The following is a 14,354-nucleotide window of genomic DNA, read 5'->3' as shown; positions in this document are numbered from 1 at the left end:
TCTATCTCACTCTCTCACACTACGTGCCGCCATCTTCATTTCTTCTTACGTGTAAGAGAGATAGCACGACATGATGCATGTGCTGCTCTCTTATCGAACATTAATATTTCTTTTATAAAATTCAACCTTATTTTCCTTACTATTAACAAAACGAAAAAAATTGAAGTAGCTATATATATATATATATATATACATTCATATATAATTTAATCTTTAATTGTACCTCGTCGAATAGCTTCTGAGATAATTTAAAATTTTTGTATTAATTGAGGTTATCTTTTATTATTTTCTTTTCTTGACTAGTTATCTCTATAGTTCTTTAAAAATTTTTAATGTTTTATATTCGATCCAATAAAATTAATAACGAAAATAAATCTATATCGTTAATTTTGAAAGGGATATAAAAAATAATTAAAGATTTAGCAAATTAAAAACTGCTTTTATTCTACAGCAGTAGATCACGAAACAAATGATATTTTGTACAATTTCATTAGTCTTCTGCTGAAGAGAATCTGTTTTTTCATTTCTTATTCTGTTTAATCAAACAGACCAAAGCCCATGTCATCGTCGTCAGATTCAGATTCTTCTTTAGCTGGTTTCTTCTCTTCTGTTATAATGCAAATGTAAGTGTTAGTAGGGAACATTAACATTTAGACTATTGAGAATATTATTTATTAATTGTAACTTTATAATCATACCTTTCTTTTCTTCAGCTGGTGCAGCAGCTGCACCTGGAGCAGCAGCGGCAGCCACTGGTGCAGCACCTCCAACTGGTAAAGCAGATAGTTTCTCACGACCTAAAAATAATTTATGATTTATAAAATCATATTTATGTTTGACTTTTTATCGGTGATTCGATTATGTCGTAGTATTCCAGCTTACCTTGCGCTATAACATCGTCAATAGATTTTCCATTTAATTCTGAAATAACTTTTTTCAATTTTTCCCCATCAGCTTCAATGCCGACTGAAGAAAGAACTTTTTCAATATCATTTTGGCTGGGAGATGCTTTCCCTCCCAAAACAGCCAAAAGATAAGCGGCCACGTAACGCATTCTAAAACATAAATTTTCTTATCAACACATATATTCAATATTAAATAAAAATATTGAAATAAAGAATATAAATTTTCAGATACAAAAGTTACCATCACAGTAATCAGTCGAAAGATGGTGATTATTTAAATCATCATAAAATTTTTCAATTTCAATAAGTTAATTATTAGATTTACTTTCTATTATTTCTATTATTTCTATAATTATCATTAAATAATATTGTAATTACTTTTTTTTTTTAATACTCAAGGTTACACATGTGCAATACAACACTTGAAAAAAAGTATCAAAATATATCTAGAACTAATTACGTCAATCCTTGAAAATTATTTGATATTTATATTACATCATTTATGAATTAGATGACGAAAATAATATTATTACAAATCAATACGGATTTCGATCTTACCTTTAAGTCTAACGACACGAAACGTGGGACACGCTCAAATGGACGTGACGTACAAATTGCGATACAAGCTAACCTTCACAGGGCAAGTGAGATAGGAAGTAGGTTTTTATACATACTGCATTTCTCTATATAATTTATTTCCGGTTTAGTGAAACATTCAATATATTCGACCAATCCCTGCAAAGAAAGTAACGAATATTAGCCAATCGGATTCAAACGAGTTTCCAAAAATTGTTAATGCTGCCCTCTAGGTAGAAATACAGACAGCCAATCAGCAATCAGTAACAGGTATCTATAATTAGAATATAACAATAATGTACACATGTTTTAGTTACAAAGTTACAAAAATTTGTAATTACTACGAATTCTACAATTAATAACAAAGGATTTGATATATTAATTCAATATTACAATAAAAATGAATGCTTTGCGTTCACTGACAAAAGCATTTGTTCTAAATAGAGGATGTAAAACTGTTCAATTAGAAAGTTAGTAAATAGTTACTTTGACATAGTATATTGTGATGTATTTTGTAATTTTTATTTATATTTATTAAAATTTGATTATTTTAGCTAGAAGATTTATAAAACGATGGGTTGCTCCAACACAAATGGTAATTACAAAAAGGAAAAAAAAGATTGGGACACAGATAGAACCTATTCGTAGTAATTTTCTGGAATGGAACAGAAATGCAGAACTTTATGCATTTAATGAAAGACTTAGCGAAAAATTTGATCCAGAATTATTAGAACAAGCATTGATTCATAAATCTTACGTTATTAAAGAAGAAGAAATGCAGAAGCAACAAGGAATATCAGATCCTAAACTTGATTTAAGGGATAATAGAGATCTTATACAAGATGGAAAAAATTTTGTTTCTAAAGTTGTACACAAATATTTACTTGAAAGTTTGCCTAATTTACCAGACAACGGTATTATGTACGTTTAATAATTTCTATATATTTTCATAATATTAATTCTTTTATCACAGAATTAATATCCCAATAATGATTATATTTGATACAAAAAAAATATTAATTCAAATTTTTATTATATAGGAGTATTCACAGTTATCTCTTAAGCGAAGAATCATTGGCTAATTCATCTTTACACCTTGGAACAACAGATTTAATATTAACTGAAGTATGTATTTGTAAAATTGCCAACTTTGTATTAGAATATCATTATATTTTAATTATTTCTTTTTTTTTTCTTATTAATAATGAGATATAATTTTTAGGAATATCCTGTTTCGAGCAAAACATTAGCTGATACATTTCTTGCCCTTGTAGCAGCTCTTGTTCAAAGTGTTAATGCTAATCATGCTGCTATATTTGTTCGTGATTTTTTAATAACAACATTAGCAGAAAAAGAGCTGCCTAATATATGGTGTCCAAGTAATCCTCTACAAGAATTAAATGATATTCTTTTGAAAGAAGGCAGAGGACCTGCAGAACCAAGAATCATTGGAGAAACAGGAATAAATACTCTTTTGTCGTCGTATCGTATTGCGGTTTATTCGGATAAACAATGTTTAGGTATTGGTAAGTATATACGTTTTAAGATAATCCATACCTATTATGAAAAATATTTTTTTTAACCATGTGCTCATTATGTCAAGGATGTGGTGCAAATATTCATGAGGCAAAGGAAGTGGCTGTAATTAATGCTTTATGCAAAATATATGGATTGTTAGATTCTAGTCGTCCTATAAAATTTGACAAAGTTATTGAGATGGATTAGCAATAGATGGTATGATACAAATTTTTAAAGTAATATAAAATAAGTAAAAAAATATATATAAATAAATAAACAAATAAATAATAAAAAGGGATATATATATATATATATTCTAAAGTACATGTAACTATTTACACTAAATTATATTACAACTTTCTAAGTTATTATTTCCCGAAACTGATTGGTCCGTTCTTGATTGGTTAGAGCCAATAAGAATTGAGGATTTAATCGCAACGCCATCTGTCATAAAAATCAACAATCACAACTTTTAAAAGGATCACAGTAAATCTAAGTTATGTGTAAACCATGATATATTACAAGAAGAGAAATGTGCAATTAACTTCATTGTTCTTCTGCTGAGTAATGAACGTTGCTCGCTCAGTTGAAAAACTTTGACGAGGTTTTTTTTATCGATAATGACGAGATCAAGATAGAAAAAGAATTTAAGTCGTCGTTTGCAACATTGACGATTACATCAAAAGTTGAAATAAGAGAGAAAGAGAGTATCGAAATATATACGGAATTATCATAAGAGTAAACAAAAAAGATGTATAATTTTACGAAATAATTTATCAAAATCAATCTAAAAAGAAACGTAAAAATTGGTGCGTAAAATAAAATCATTTTAAATATGTATTTAAAGAAAAAAAAAAAAAAAAAAAGAAAAAATCTTACAATTTAATCATGAAAATCGACGAGAGCAATAGCGTGACGTAGCGTGAATAATGGCTAATATATATATACACATACGTATATACATAACAAACATACTCTTGTGTTATTACTGGGATGGGCGCATGTACATGCATATATGACATACGCATACATAAATACACATATTCTTACACGTACACACACATATATATATATATATATATTCAAGATTTACCAATGATATAAAACGTGATTCTTTCTTTTTCAAGCGTTGAAATCAACTGAAGAATTGCAAGAAAACAAAATGGCGACGGTTACTTACACAAAATGATTTTCAACCAAAAATATTTATTCAAATTTCTTTCTCTTTTTTCTTTCTTCTTTTTTTTGTTTTTGTTTTCATAAATATACTTTTTCTATAGATATTATATATATATTTATATATATATAAAAAAAAAAAAAAAAAAAAAAAAAAGAAAAAAAAAATTCTCTCTTGATAATTGCTGTTAATAATACTGATGAGTAATAAACGAAGTTATTGATAAATATTAATACAGGAATATTTCCGTTATTCCAACTGGCGCAATGTATATTTTGATCGCTTCTATTCTTATACTTATATATATATATATATATATATATATATATATATATATATACATATATATATATGTATATACACACTTAAGAAGTTGCATACGGTATACATAAGTTGTATACGTATCTACACACTGTAGATTGGTGACGTGTATTCTATAATAAATAGAAAAAGGTAGAAAGATAGAGCGAGAAAGGGAGAGAGATAAAAAGAGAGAAAGAAGGAGAATCATGAAATGTATTTAAAAATCAGTATAGTCTTTTCTGAAGTATTCAGATGGATGAATTCCATTCGTCTTTCTGAACGTGAAAACATTCCGTTCTTCGTGTCTTTTCTTTCGTGCTATGCAACGGAATATATATATATATACATACACACAGATGCATAGGCATATTCCTATGACTACAATACACATATACACGTGCGTACGCGCGCGCACACGCCACACATGTTCTCTTATAGTTGAATAAACGACGAATGCATACGAACAATGTCTAATGAGTATAAATTTACTTACAAATCAATATTCATAGATATATATACATATATATATATATATATATTTATTTATTTATATATATAGGTATTGTTGCGATAACATTACTACGGAAAAATAGTTTTTTTTTTTTTTTTTTTTTGGTTTTTTCTTTTTGCATTCTCTTCAATTGATTTGATCGTTTATCTAAACCATTACTCATATACATTATTAATATTATTATGGCCCAAAAGTTTCTAAGACCCAAAAATTTCCTATGTTTGTAGTTTATAATTTGAAGAAGAAAAGAAAAAAGAAAGGAAAGAAAAAAAAAGTTAACCTATAAAAAGTCTCGAAAAAGAATAATTGATCCGTAAAATCACGTAGAAACATTTTTGGCCTCCATCCTGCGTGATATAAGAGGCCATACATACATGCATGTATATGTAAACGTCTATAAATCTTTACTTTCATTCGATACAATTTTCTCTTGAATCTTATTTTCTACAGCAAAATATCAAAGAAGAAAAAAGCAACAAAAAAAAAAAAAAGAGAGAAAGAAAAAAGAACAAAAGAAAAAGAAAGAAGAAAAGAAAAGTGAGAAAAATAATTCCAACGAAAATATCACAAAGATCATATCACTTTCTCTCTCGCGAAGAATAAAATACTAAAACGTGACTACTGGAGTCGCAATAAGGAATAGATATGTAATGAGAGAGAGAGAGAGAGAGAGAGAGAGAGAGAGAGAGAGAGAGAAATTAAAGAGAAATAACGATCTCAAAAAAACATTGGAAATTATAATTAGAAAATACATTCAAAGTAATACACATAATAGGCGTGCGTGCGTGCGTGAGTGTGCGTATGTATACATATATACAGACATACATACACATACATACATCATACATACATACATACATACGTTAATACATACATACATACATATATATATATATATTGTTTTTTTGTTTTTCTTTCTTTTTTTTTTTTCTATGTCGGTCGCACAAGTATAATATTGATTATTTATGATCCATTCTATCCCCTTTAAGATGGTTCATCCTTGTCCCCGTCCACGCTCTACCTCTATATAACTTACCACCACTACCATCGGGTATCCCTCCTTCCTCCCACCCTCCTGCCCACAACGCCCCCCACCCTAACACTTTCTTTGCCGTTCACTCCCACATTCGTCGTTCGTCCGTCCGTTCGCTCGTTCGTTCGTTCGTTCGTTCGGTCATACGTACGTACGTGTGTCAAGTATATATATATATACACACACACAGCATACATACATACACACACACATGCATACGTCACATATATATATATATATATATATAGATACATATCATAGAATACACAGTATACATAGGCATACACATACATAGCGTACACGTATGTGTTCGCAGAAATTACTCACACATTGATGGTAAAGCGTGCGCATATACGCGCATATTATCCCCCTACTCGCTCTATTCCTGCGTGTAACGACTCAATGGTGCTGCCACACCCTTTCGCCGTTCAGTAATCACTGCCCATTGTTTCGTGGTTCCTCTTATATACTACGAATTCTTCCATAGTTTCGCTTCTGACCATCGTCGCCATTATTATTTTCATTGCGAATAGTTGGAATTGGGAAAAATATATATATAAAAAAAAAAAAAAAAAAGAAAACAACAGTAGAATGAGCGAGACATAGACAGAGAGAGAGAGAGAGAGTGTGTGAGAGGGGGAGAGAGAGAGAGAGAGAGAGAGAGAGAGAGAGATTAGAAAGAGACGCGTTGATTCGTGTAAATAAAAATAAGAATGAAAATAAATGAAGAAATGTTATATCGTAAAAACGCGGTTAATATCGTAAACATGAAACATTCTCTACGCGACGTGGATTGTTTTGTAGGGTCCCTCGAAGTCTACGCCCTTGTTATATTCTCTATGTATGCGAGACTCGTTCTCTCACTCTCTCTCTCTCTTTCTCTCTCTTGTTCCTTCTTTCTCACTCTATACTTTCCTCTTTTCTCTCTGTCTTTCTCTCTCTCTCTCTCTCTCTCTCTTGCTTCTTCTTTTTCACTCAATACGTTCGTTCTTTTTCTCATTTATAGTGGCCAACGTACCGTCGTCTGTTTCACATCAAAACTAATTTAAAGTCCTGCAAGTAAAGGGAGAGCGGGTTACGCGTTCGTACGATTAACACTTTTGAATTTCGCGCTCTTTTTCTCTTTCTATCTCACTCATTCGCGCGCCTTCTTTCTCTCTTTCTCTCTTTCTCCTCTCTCTCTCTCTCTCTCTCTCACACTCTCACGCTCTTCACGCTCTCGCTCACTCTTTTTTTCTAATATTCGTTTTATAAATACTGTTATCATTTGTGGACTTTGTTAATTTTTTTTTTTTTCGAATATATTTAATCGTAGATTATAGATCCATCTATAATTATTTTTTTCCCTTTTCCTTTTTCTTTCTTTCTCTCTCTCTGTCTGTCTGTCTGTCTCTTTCTCCCTCTCTCTCTCTCTCTCTCTCTCTCTCTCTCTCTCTCTCTCTCTTTCTCTCTCTCTCTTCATTTCAACATGAAATATGTACTCAAGTCGCGTTTTGCAAGCACCTCGTTTTGTAGAATGCATATGCGAGTTATAGATCACGGTCTCTCAAGGGCAATCCGGCTAATTTAGATCAGAGGGCTCCCCCTCCTCCTCCAACGCCTCCACCACCTTTATCGTACGATTTTGCGTTTTTTTCTTTCTTCTTCTTCTTCTTTTTTCTTTTCTTTTTTATTTATTTACTTATTTTTCTTTTTTTTTTTGTTTTTTTTTTTCTTTTGGATTATCGCATTTAGACGATTTCTTTGCATCTGTTGATAAGCTTAAACGTTCTGTCTCGTGTTCTTTTTTTGACTCGAGATTCGCGAATAATAAAGTCTAGTATTATTGTTTGTTTTTCCATCTTTTTTCTTCTCCTCCAGACGCAATACGTACGTATGTGCACGTGTACAAGGTAGATTAGTTGAGGTTATGTAGGTATTATATGTGTTTGTTGTTGCAAACTTAGTTACAAGAAAAAAAAAAAAGATCGAAAGATAAGAGTCAGATAAGAAAGTGTATAATATATAAACGTAGTTTTATACCGTTTCGTTTCGCTTCGTGATACTTTTCCTTTTCTTTTGTATTTTTCTTCTCTCTCTCTCTCTCTCTCTCTCTTTCTATTTTTATCTCTTTTTTTCGTCTTTTCAACTTTCTTAACTCATTCTAAATTAATTGGTTAATAATCTAACAAAAGTATAATAAAATATCAAAATATGAAGGATTACATCGGACCAGAACCGAGAGTTCTTTTTTCGCCATGTTATATCCAACTTTAATTCGTCGACGCCATTTATAATCATTACTAACGTGTAGTATACACATATATCCACGGTGTTTATGAAATTCATTATTCTTCTTTCTCTCTCTCTCTCTCTCTCTTATTTCGCGTTTCCTTATAGGGGCGGGTGAGGAGGGAGATATATATCATTCATTTTCACACAGCGATTTCACGCTAACTAGCCAACCCCAGCTATCTTATCGAATCCGAGTATTAATTCTAAGATACATGATTATACATATATATATATATATATATATATATATATATGCTTATACACATATACGTTTACCAGTAATAATTTCTTCTCTCTTTATTATCATCCCTCACTGTACCACCCTTTCCCCCTCCCTAAACTTTCTCGTTCAAAACTCTTCTCCTTCGTTCGTTCCTTCCTTCCTTCCTTCCTTCCTTCTCACCCTCTCTTTACCTTATGATAATAAATATCTGAATTCGAATAACGCGCCGTGTACAGACACACATATATACATAGGTATAAATATAATTATGTCCGATGTGTCATGCATGCGGCATATTCAAAGAAAAACGAACTCTCGTCTCTCTTTAGCTTTTAGAGAGAAAGATAGATAGAGAGAGAGAGAGAGAGAGAGACTTCTTGGTGTGACCGACCCGCGTAGACAAATATAAAAATGAAAAATATTGAAGGACGTAGTACGTTAAAAAAACAATAAAAAAAAAGAGAAAAAAGTCGAGTCATTCCTTCTTTTTTCAACGTACGAACTTGTGGAGTATGAAAAAAAAGAAATGAAAAAGAATTGACTAAGCAGAGGGGGGAGGGAGGAACAGAAATAAAAAAAAAGGGGAGAAATAGGAGGAGAAGCAATGCTCAAATGTAAAATATATAAAAAAAGACGAGCAAGAGAGAGAGAGAGAGAGAGAGAGAGAGAGAGAGAGAGAGAGAGAGAGAGAGAAACATCCTGAAAGAGCAGCCATTTTATCTCACGAGTTTATCGTATATATGTATAAATGTATAAGTCGATTGTTTTGCAGAAATGTCGAAAGATGGAGATAGAGAATGAGTGAGCGAGCGAGCGAGAAGAAAGAGCGAAAAAGATAAATAGATAGATAGATAGATAGAGAGAAAGAGAGAGAAGAGAGAGAGAGAGAGAGAGAGAGAGAGAGAGAGAGGATTCCAATGGCGAAGTTGAAATTTGGCGGATCTTTGGATCTTCGTACCGTCTTGCGTTTGGCCTCCCCACCTCCTTCACCGCCACCACCTCCTCCTCCTCTTACTCCTCCACCACCACCTCCTCCTCCTCCGCACTCCCCTTCCTATCTCAGTCAACCTTCTCGCTCTCCAGTCTCCACTGGCTTGGCAAAACGGGATTCTTTCCTTCTCCGGTTCGCCGCCGTTCTCCATACAAGCTCGACGTTTTCTATGTGTGTATTGGTGGATTGTCTGCCGTCCGTGAAGCTTCTCCAACGTTGCCATATCCCGGCAAACGTAATGCGCCGTTGCCAATTTCTATCGTTACGCCATCTCCCTCTTTTTCGCTTCTACCGTGTTCTCTATCTCTCTATCTCTCTTTCTCTCTCTCTCTCTCTCTCTCTCTCTCTATCATGCTAGCTCGCTCGGTCTTTCCTTCTCTTTCTTTCTATATCTTTCTCTCTTCTTCTCACACATTTCGTTCTCGATATCCTTTTTTCTTCTTCTCGTTCACCGACTTACCCACTCTCTCTCTCTCTCTCTCTCTCTCCCTCCCTCCCTCTCTCTCTCTCTCTCTCTCTATTTCTCTCTTTCTCTCTCACTATACAACCAGGTCCAACCATCCAGCACCCCTCTTCTTCCAACAACGGTTGCATCCCCTCCACCACTCCTTTTGCAGCCCTTCGCACCCTACCGCCAGGCAGCAGCAACCAGCCAACTTGCTTATACCTACCGGCAGGACCGTAATCGCTCACTCCCGTACCCTTTGTCGTATTCTTCCCCGTAATTTTATTTTTTTTTTGTTTCTTCATTTCTTTTCTCTCTTTTTTTTTTTATTCTTTTCTTTTTTTTGTAAAAGACATGCTGCTAAAATGTCTGACGCATTAGATAATTAAGTAAGATAATATAGATTTTCCTTATTAATTTTTTTTCTTTATTTTTTTACTTTTGTTCTATTTTTTTCCTCATATTTGTTTTCGTCAATATCATTCCGACTCCGACTAAATATCTAACGTTCAACTAAATATCTAACGTACGTATAGGCGTTTAGCCAAAGATCAAAAACTGGATTTGTAAGAAGCTATCCGGAATGTATTCGTTCTTTTTAACGGTATATTTTGACTCGTGAGTAACAGCTTGGACGACGAAGTGAGGAATATTAAATTGCGTTTAGTTTATCTTTCCGTAGAATATACGGAAAGAAAAGAGAAAGAGAGAGAAAGAGAGAGAAAAAGAGAGAGAGAGAGAGAGAGAGAGAGAGAGAGACATCTTTTTAGGTTATATCGAATCTCGACGAGGAGTTTGTAGAGTGTAGAGAGATTACTCGAGGTCATAAGGAGGAGTGTTCACTTAGAATTACTTTTGATCGTTGGTAAAGAGAGATAGAGATATAGATATATATATATAGAGAGAGAGAGAGAAAGAGATGCATAACCCAAGAATACAGCACGTACAGCCGGAAATGCATTGAAAGTGATGAAGATGAATCCATGTGTGCGAATCAATTGTTGAATTTTAAATGATTGAATCGTATTGATCGTGATAAAAGCAATATACCTATTAAACGAATACCATTCGCCTAATGTTATTCAAATAAATATGTATAATGATGTTTCATTTCTTTCAATAGAAATATCACTGTGTAGGTATCAGTTTAACCTTTGCATAGTATAGAATTGATATCAAAGTATAACGTACGTATATATATATATATATATATATATATATATATATATATATATATGCATTCTTATAATATACATATGGAAGATAAAAAATTTGTTAGATGATTTATAAGAAGAAAAAAGAAATATACAAATAAAAATAAAAAAGAAGGAGGAAAAAAAAAAGAATAAGGAAGATTCACGACGTACCGTCTGTAAATAACTTTCCTTTCGCAGTACATTCCTTTTACATTCGCGAATATTCGATTCGTCGAATCCGTTAAACATATTTACTTAGTCGAGGATAGATCGTCTCTCCCATGATGCACAACATGATATACGCGTAAAATACATACATACAACATACATGGATGTATATATATATCCATATATATATTATATATATATATATACACATACATATATACATATGGTTGAAGAGAATCGAGTGCTTTCATTCGATCTCGGCATCATCTTGCTCGACTTTGTCCCGTCTACTTTAAGTCGGGAAGATCTTTACAGAGAATTTCAGTTACCTGATCCTATCGTTCGAGAATATCTTTCTCTTTCTCTCTCTCTCTCTCTCTATATATATATATATATATATATATATATATATATCTATATCTATGTATATATGTACATACAGTATGTACGTTAATACATACATATCTTATACCTTTATAGAAAATACACGAATTAATAAATTCATCGATCGTTCGAAGTAAATCAATGCCAGAGAAGGATTCATTTGTTATCGACAATTAAATATAATATATGAATAGAATTTGAGGATAGAAAAGAGAAAACGTTAAAAGAAAAGGAATAGAGATTGTTATAAAAGGGGGGGGGCGATTGAAACGCCACTACTAGATACGGGCTTGACCTGACGCAGTCCTCTCTTTCTCTCTCTCGCTCTCTCCCCTCTCCTCTTCACGCTACACCGCTAGTCGGTCGTACCCCTCTCCCTTCCAACCGATCCCAACTCGAGTGGGATCCATGAGTCTTTCTTTCTCTCTCCCTCTCTCTCTCTCTCTCTGTCTCTGTTCGGCGTATGCGCGGACGAAGCGTCTGGAGTGTATATCGTTCTCGCTTTAACTCGGCCGTATTCGGTGTTAGTCGGTCGAGCTCGATGTTACTCGGTTAAAATCGGTCGGTCTCGGTCGGGTTCCTCTTTACACGCGACTCCGCTTCGGCAGCTCCCTCTCTAATTCTATCTCTCTCTCTCCATCTTTGTCACTCTTTCTCTCTCTCTCTTTTTCTGTCTGTCGTTAATGCAGGCATGCGCATGCGCGAGAGTCGTGTTCCGTCTCCTCTCGATGCCACCTAACCCCACTTACGATCGGTACGTCCCTGTCTCCTCTCGCGACCCCACCTACCAGCGACACGAAAACTCTAACTCTCCCCCCTCCTCACGCTCCCCCCCTCTCGCCCCTTCCCTCTCCACTCCCCCGGCCCCATCCATTGCTGGGTAATACCCCTCTTTCCCCGTACGTCTCCATGATTCCACCGCCTTGCCTGCCTGCCTGCCTGCCTGCCAGCCTGTGCCGTCCGTCCTTACGTCCGTCCGTCCGCCGCGTTTGGATCTATGCTTGTGTCGGTGGATTTCGTGACGTTAACCTGGCGGCCCTGAAAACGTCGTCGTTCGGACCGACCGTGCGTTTTCGACTGCCCTTAACGACGTCGTGTGCCCCCGTCGGTGATATACGCGCGGATTGTAAGTGAAACGCGGAGTGTGCTCAGTTTCTTTTTTTTTTCCCCTTTTTTGAGTTCTTTCATCATCGTCGTTGCCGTCGCCGTCGTCTTCCTCGTCGTTCATCGTCGTTCATCGTCATCATTTGTCGTCTTCGTTTGTGTCTTCTTTATTAGCTAGCGTCATTGTCGTCCTCATCATCATCATCATCATCATCCTCGTCGTCGTCGTCGTCGTCGTAGTGTAATAGTCGTCAATTTGTACACGCATATGCGGTAGTGGCCAATCGACAAACTGGAGATATATATTATACAGAAGAAATGGTTTAAGAGGGTAAGGAAGGAAGGAAGGAAACGAGGAAGGAAGGAAGGAAGGAAGAATGGAAGGAAGGAAGGAAAGGAAGGAAGGAAGGAAGGATGGATGAAGAGGAATAAAAATGACGTGAAAGACGCCAACGTTACAAGCCGCGCGTCCTCGTCTTCGTCTTCTTCGTCTTCATCATCTTCATTTTCTTCTTCTTCTTCTTCTTCTTCTTATTCTTATTCTTCTTCTTCTTCTACTTTTTCTTCTTGTACTTTTACTTCTACTAATTCTTCTTACGGCACTGTACACATCATATCACGGAAGATCGTGTAGCCTGTGTGTAACTATTGTGCTTTGCCCGTTAGGTTCGTCGCCGTAGCATTCGATTCTCGGACGACCGAAAGGAAATCTTTTTACGAAATACGAAACTTATTTCTCTCGCTTTCACCGCGTCGTTATTGTGCTTTGTCTCTCTCTCTCTCTTCTCCCTCTCTCTCTCTCCGCTTGCTTCTCCCTTTACTTCCCTTCCCTTCCCTTTCCTTCTATTTCTCTCTCTTTCTCACTCTCGCTACAGTATTTTGTTTTCTTTATCTTTTTTCCTTTTCACGCATGTACATATATATATATATATCATATATACGCCATGGCGTATGTATATTCACTTCATCGAGTATATTATTATTCGATGTTCCTCTTTCTTTTTCCCTACATTATTATATCCCTTTTGTTCTTCAATAATACAAATAACGTTGAAGAGACTAAGGGCAATGCAGAAGAGACAAAGAAAGAGAAAGAGTGAGAGAGAGAGAGAGAGAGAGAGAAAGAAAGAAAAGAAAAGAAGATCGTGGTGCTGCCAGAAATTGAGTGAGCGTGCAAGAGAAAAGGAAAGAGCTAAAGTGAGAGAGAAAGAGAGAGACATAAAGTGAGAGGGGCGGTGAAGTAGGAGAAGAAGCATTGAGAGAGAGAAAGAGAGAGTGAGTATGAGAGAGCGAGAGATAGAGAGAGCGGGTGGAAAATCGTGAGGTACGGGCAACGAGAGACGCTTATGTTTCGTCTCTCTCTTTCTTTCTCTCTCTTTCTCTTTCTCTTTCTTTCTATCTGTGCACCTGCACCTGCAACACAACTAAGTCCAAATGGTCAAAGTATTACATGTAGTGGTTATAGTCTTGTTGTTATAAAATGTGCGGTGTTTAGGACAATGGAATAATGTTATTATATATAAACCACCCTCGGACCTTCACCCCC

The 14,354-nt window shown here is 34.8% G+C and overlaps 3 protein-coding genes and 1 non-coding gene across 11 annotated transcripts in view; 2 read left to right on the top strand and 2 right to left on the bottom strand.

The window, feature by feature from the left end:
* Positions 1–418: 418 nt before the first annotated feature.
* LOC124431007 (60S acidic ribosomal protein P2) lies at positions 419–1,621 on the bottom strand. Its single transcript, XM_046978358.1, has 4 exons — positions 1,464–1,621; positions 883–1,055; positions 699–797; positions 419–607 (listed from the first exon to the last, which is right to left on the bottom strand). The coding sequence occupies exons 2-4, from the start codon at positions 1,052–1,054 to the stop codon at positions 537–539; spliced, it is 342 nt and encodes a 113-aa protein (XP_046834314.1). The 5' UTR covers position 1,055; positions 1,464–1,621; the 3' UTR covers positions 419–536.
* Positions 1,122–1,196, bottom strand: LOC124431294. Its single transcript, XR_006943955.1, has one exon. It is a non-coding gene; the product is annotated as a small nucleolar RNA Me28S-Am982 (small nucleolar RNA).
* Positions 1,622–1,765: 144 nt separating the features above from the next.
* On the top strand, positions 1,766–4,449 carry LOC124431004 (39S ribosomal protein L44, mitochondrial). Of its 3 annotated transcripts, none has more exons than XM_046978353.1 (6): positions 1,766–1,951; positions 2,036–2,402; positions 2,522–2,606; positions 2,704–3,007; positions 3,085–3,215; positions 4,127–4,449. In XM_046978353.1, exons 1-5 carry the CDS (start codon positions 1,882–1,884, stop codon positions 3,204–3,206), a joined length of 948 nt encoding a protein of 315 aa, XP_046834309.1. In that variant the 5' UTR covers positions 1,766–1,881; the 3' UTR covers positions 3,207–3,215; positions 4,127–4,449. The 3 variants fall into 3 exon arrangements, with proteins under 3 accessions (XP_046834309.1, XP_046834308.1, XP_046834307.1); XM_046978352.1 differs by lacking the exon at positions 4,127–4,449 and adding an exon at positions 3,408–3,973; XM_046978351.1 differs by lacking the exon at positions 4,127–4,449 and having other exon boundaries at positions 3,085–3,311.
* Positions 4,450–11,988: 7,539 nt separating this feature from the next.
* Positions 11,989–14,354, top strand: part of LOC124430997 (protein split ends) — a 70,543-nt gene continuing 68,177 nt past the window's right edge. For 2 of the 6 annotated variants that reach the window (XM_046978330.1, XM_046978326.1), the window contains exon 1: positions 11,991–13,139. The gene's annotated coding sequence lies outside the window, so the exon portion shown is untranslated. Of the gene's footprint in view, positions 13,140–14,354 lie in introns of all 6 variants that reach the window. The other 4 variants (XM_046978329.1, XM_046978331.1, XM_046978328.1 and 1 more) reach the window with 4 other exon arrangements.

Source organism: Vespa crabro, chromosome 20, assembly GCF_910589235.1.
Source record: "Vespa crabro chromosome 20, iyVesCrab1.2, whole genome shotgun sequence".
Lineage (NCBI taxonomy): Eukaryota > Metazoa > Arthropoda > Insecta > Hymenoptera > Vespidae > Vespa > Vespa crabro.
Note: the sequence above shows the minus strand (reverse complement) of the source record. Positions and strands in the feature narration are given on the sequence as shown.

Excerpts from the sequence above, each read along its gene's own strand:
- LOC124431007 (XM_046978358.1), bottom strand. The coding sequence starts at position 1,054 with ATGCGTTACGTGGCCGCTTATCTTTTGGCTGTTTTGGGAGGGAAAGCA. Across the intron at positions 798-882 it reads TGACGATGTTATAGCGCAAG|GTCGTGAGAAACTATCTGCT; the intron begins GTAAGCTGGAAT and ends AATTATTTTTAG. Across the intron at positions 608-698 it reads ACCAGCTGAAGAAAAGAAAG|AAGAGAAGAAACCAGCTAAA; the intron begins GTATGATTATAA and ends GCATTATAACAG.
- LOC124431004 (XM_046978353.1), top strand. The coding sequence starts at position 1,882 with ATGAATGCTTTGCGTTCACTGACAAAAGCATTTGTTCTAAATAGAGGA. Across the intron at positions 1,952-2,035 it reads TAAAACTGTTCAATTAGAAA|CTAGAAGATTTATAAAACGA; the intron begins GTTAGTAAATAG and ends TGATTATTTTAG. Across the intron at positions 3,008-3,084 it reads TAAACAATGTTTAGGTATTG|GATGTGGTGCAAATATTCAT; the intron begins GTAAGTATATAC and ends CATTATGTCAAG.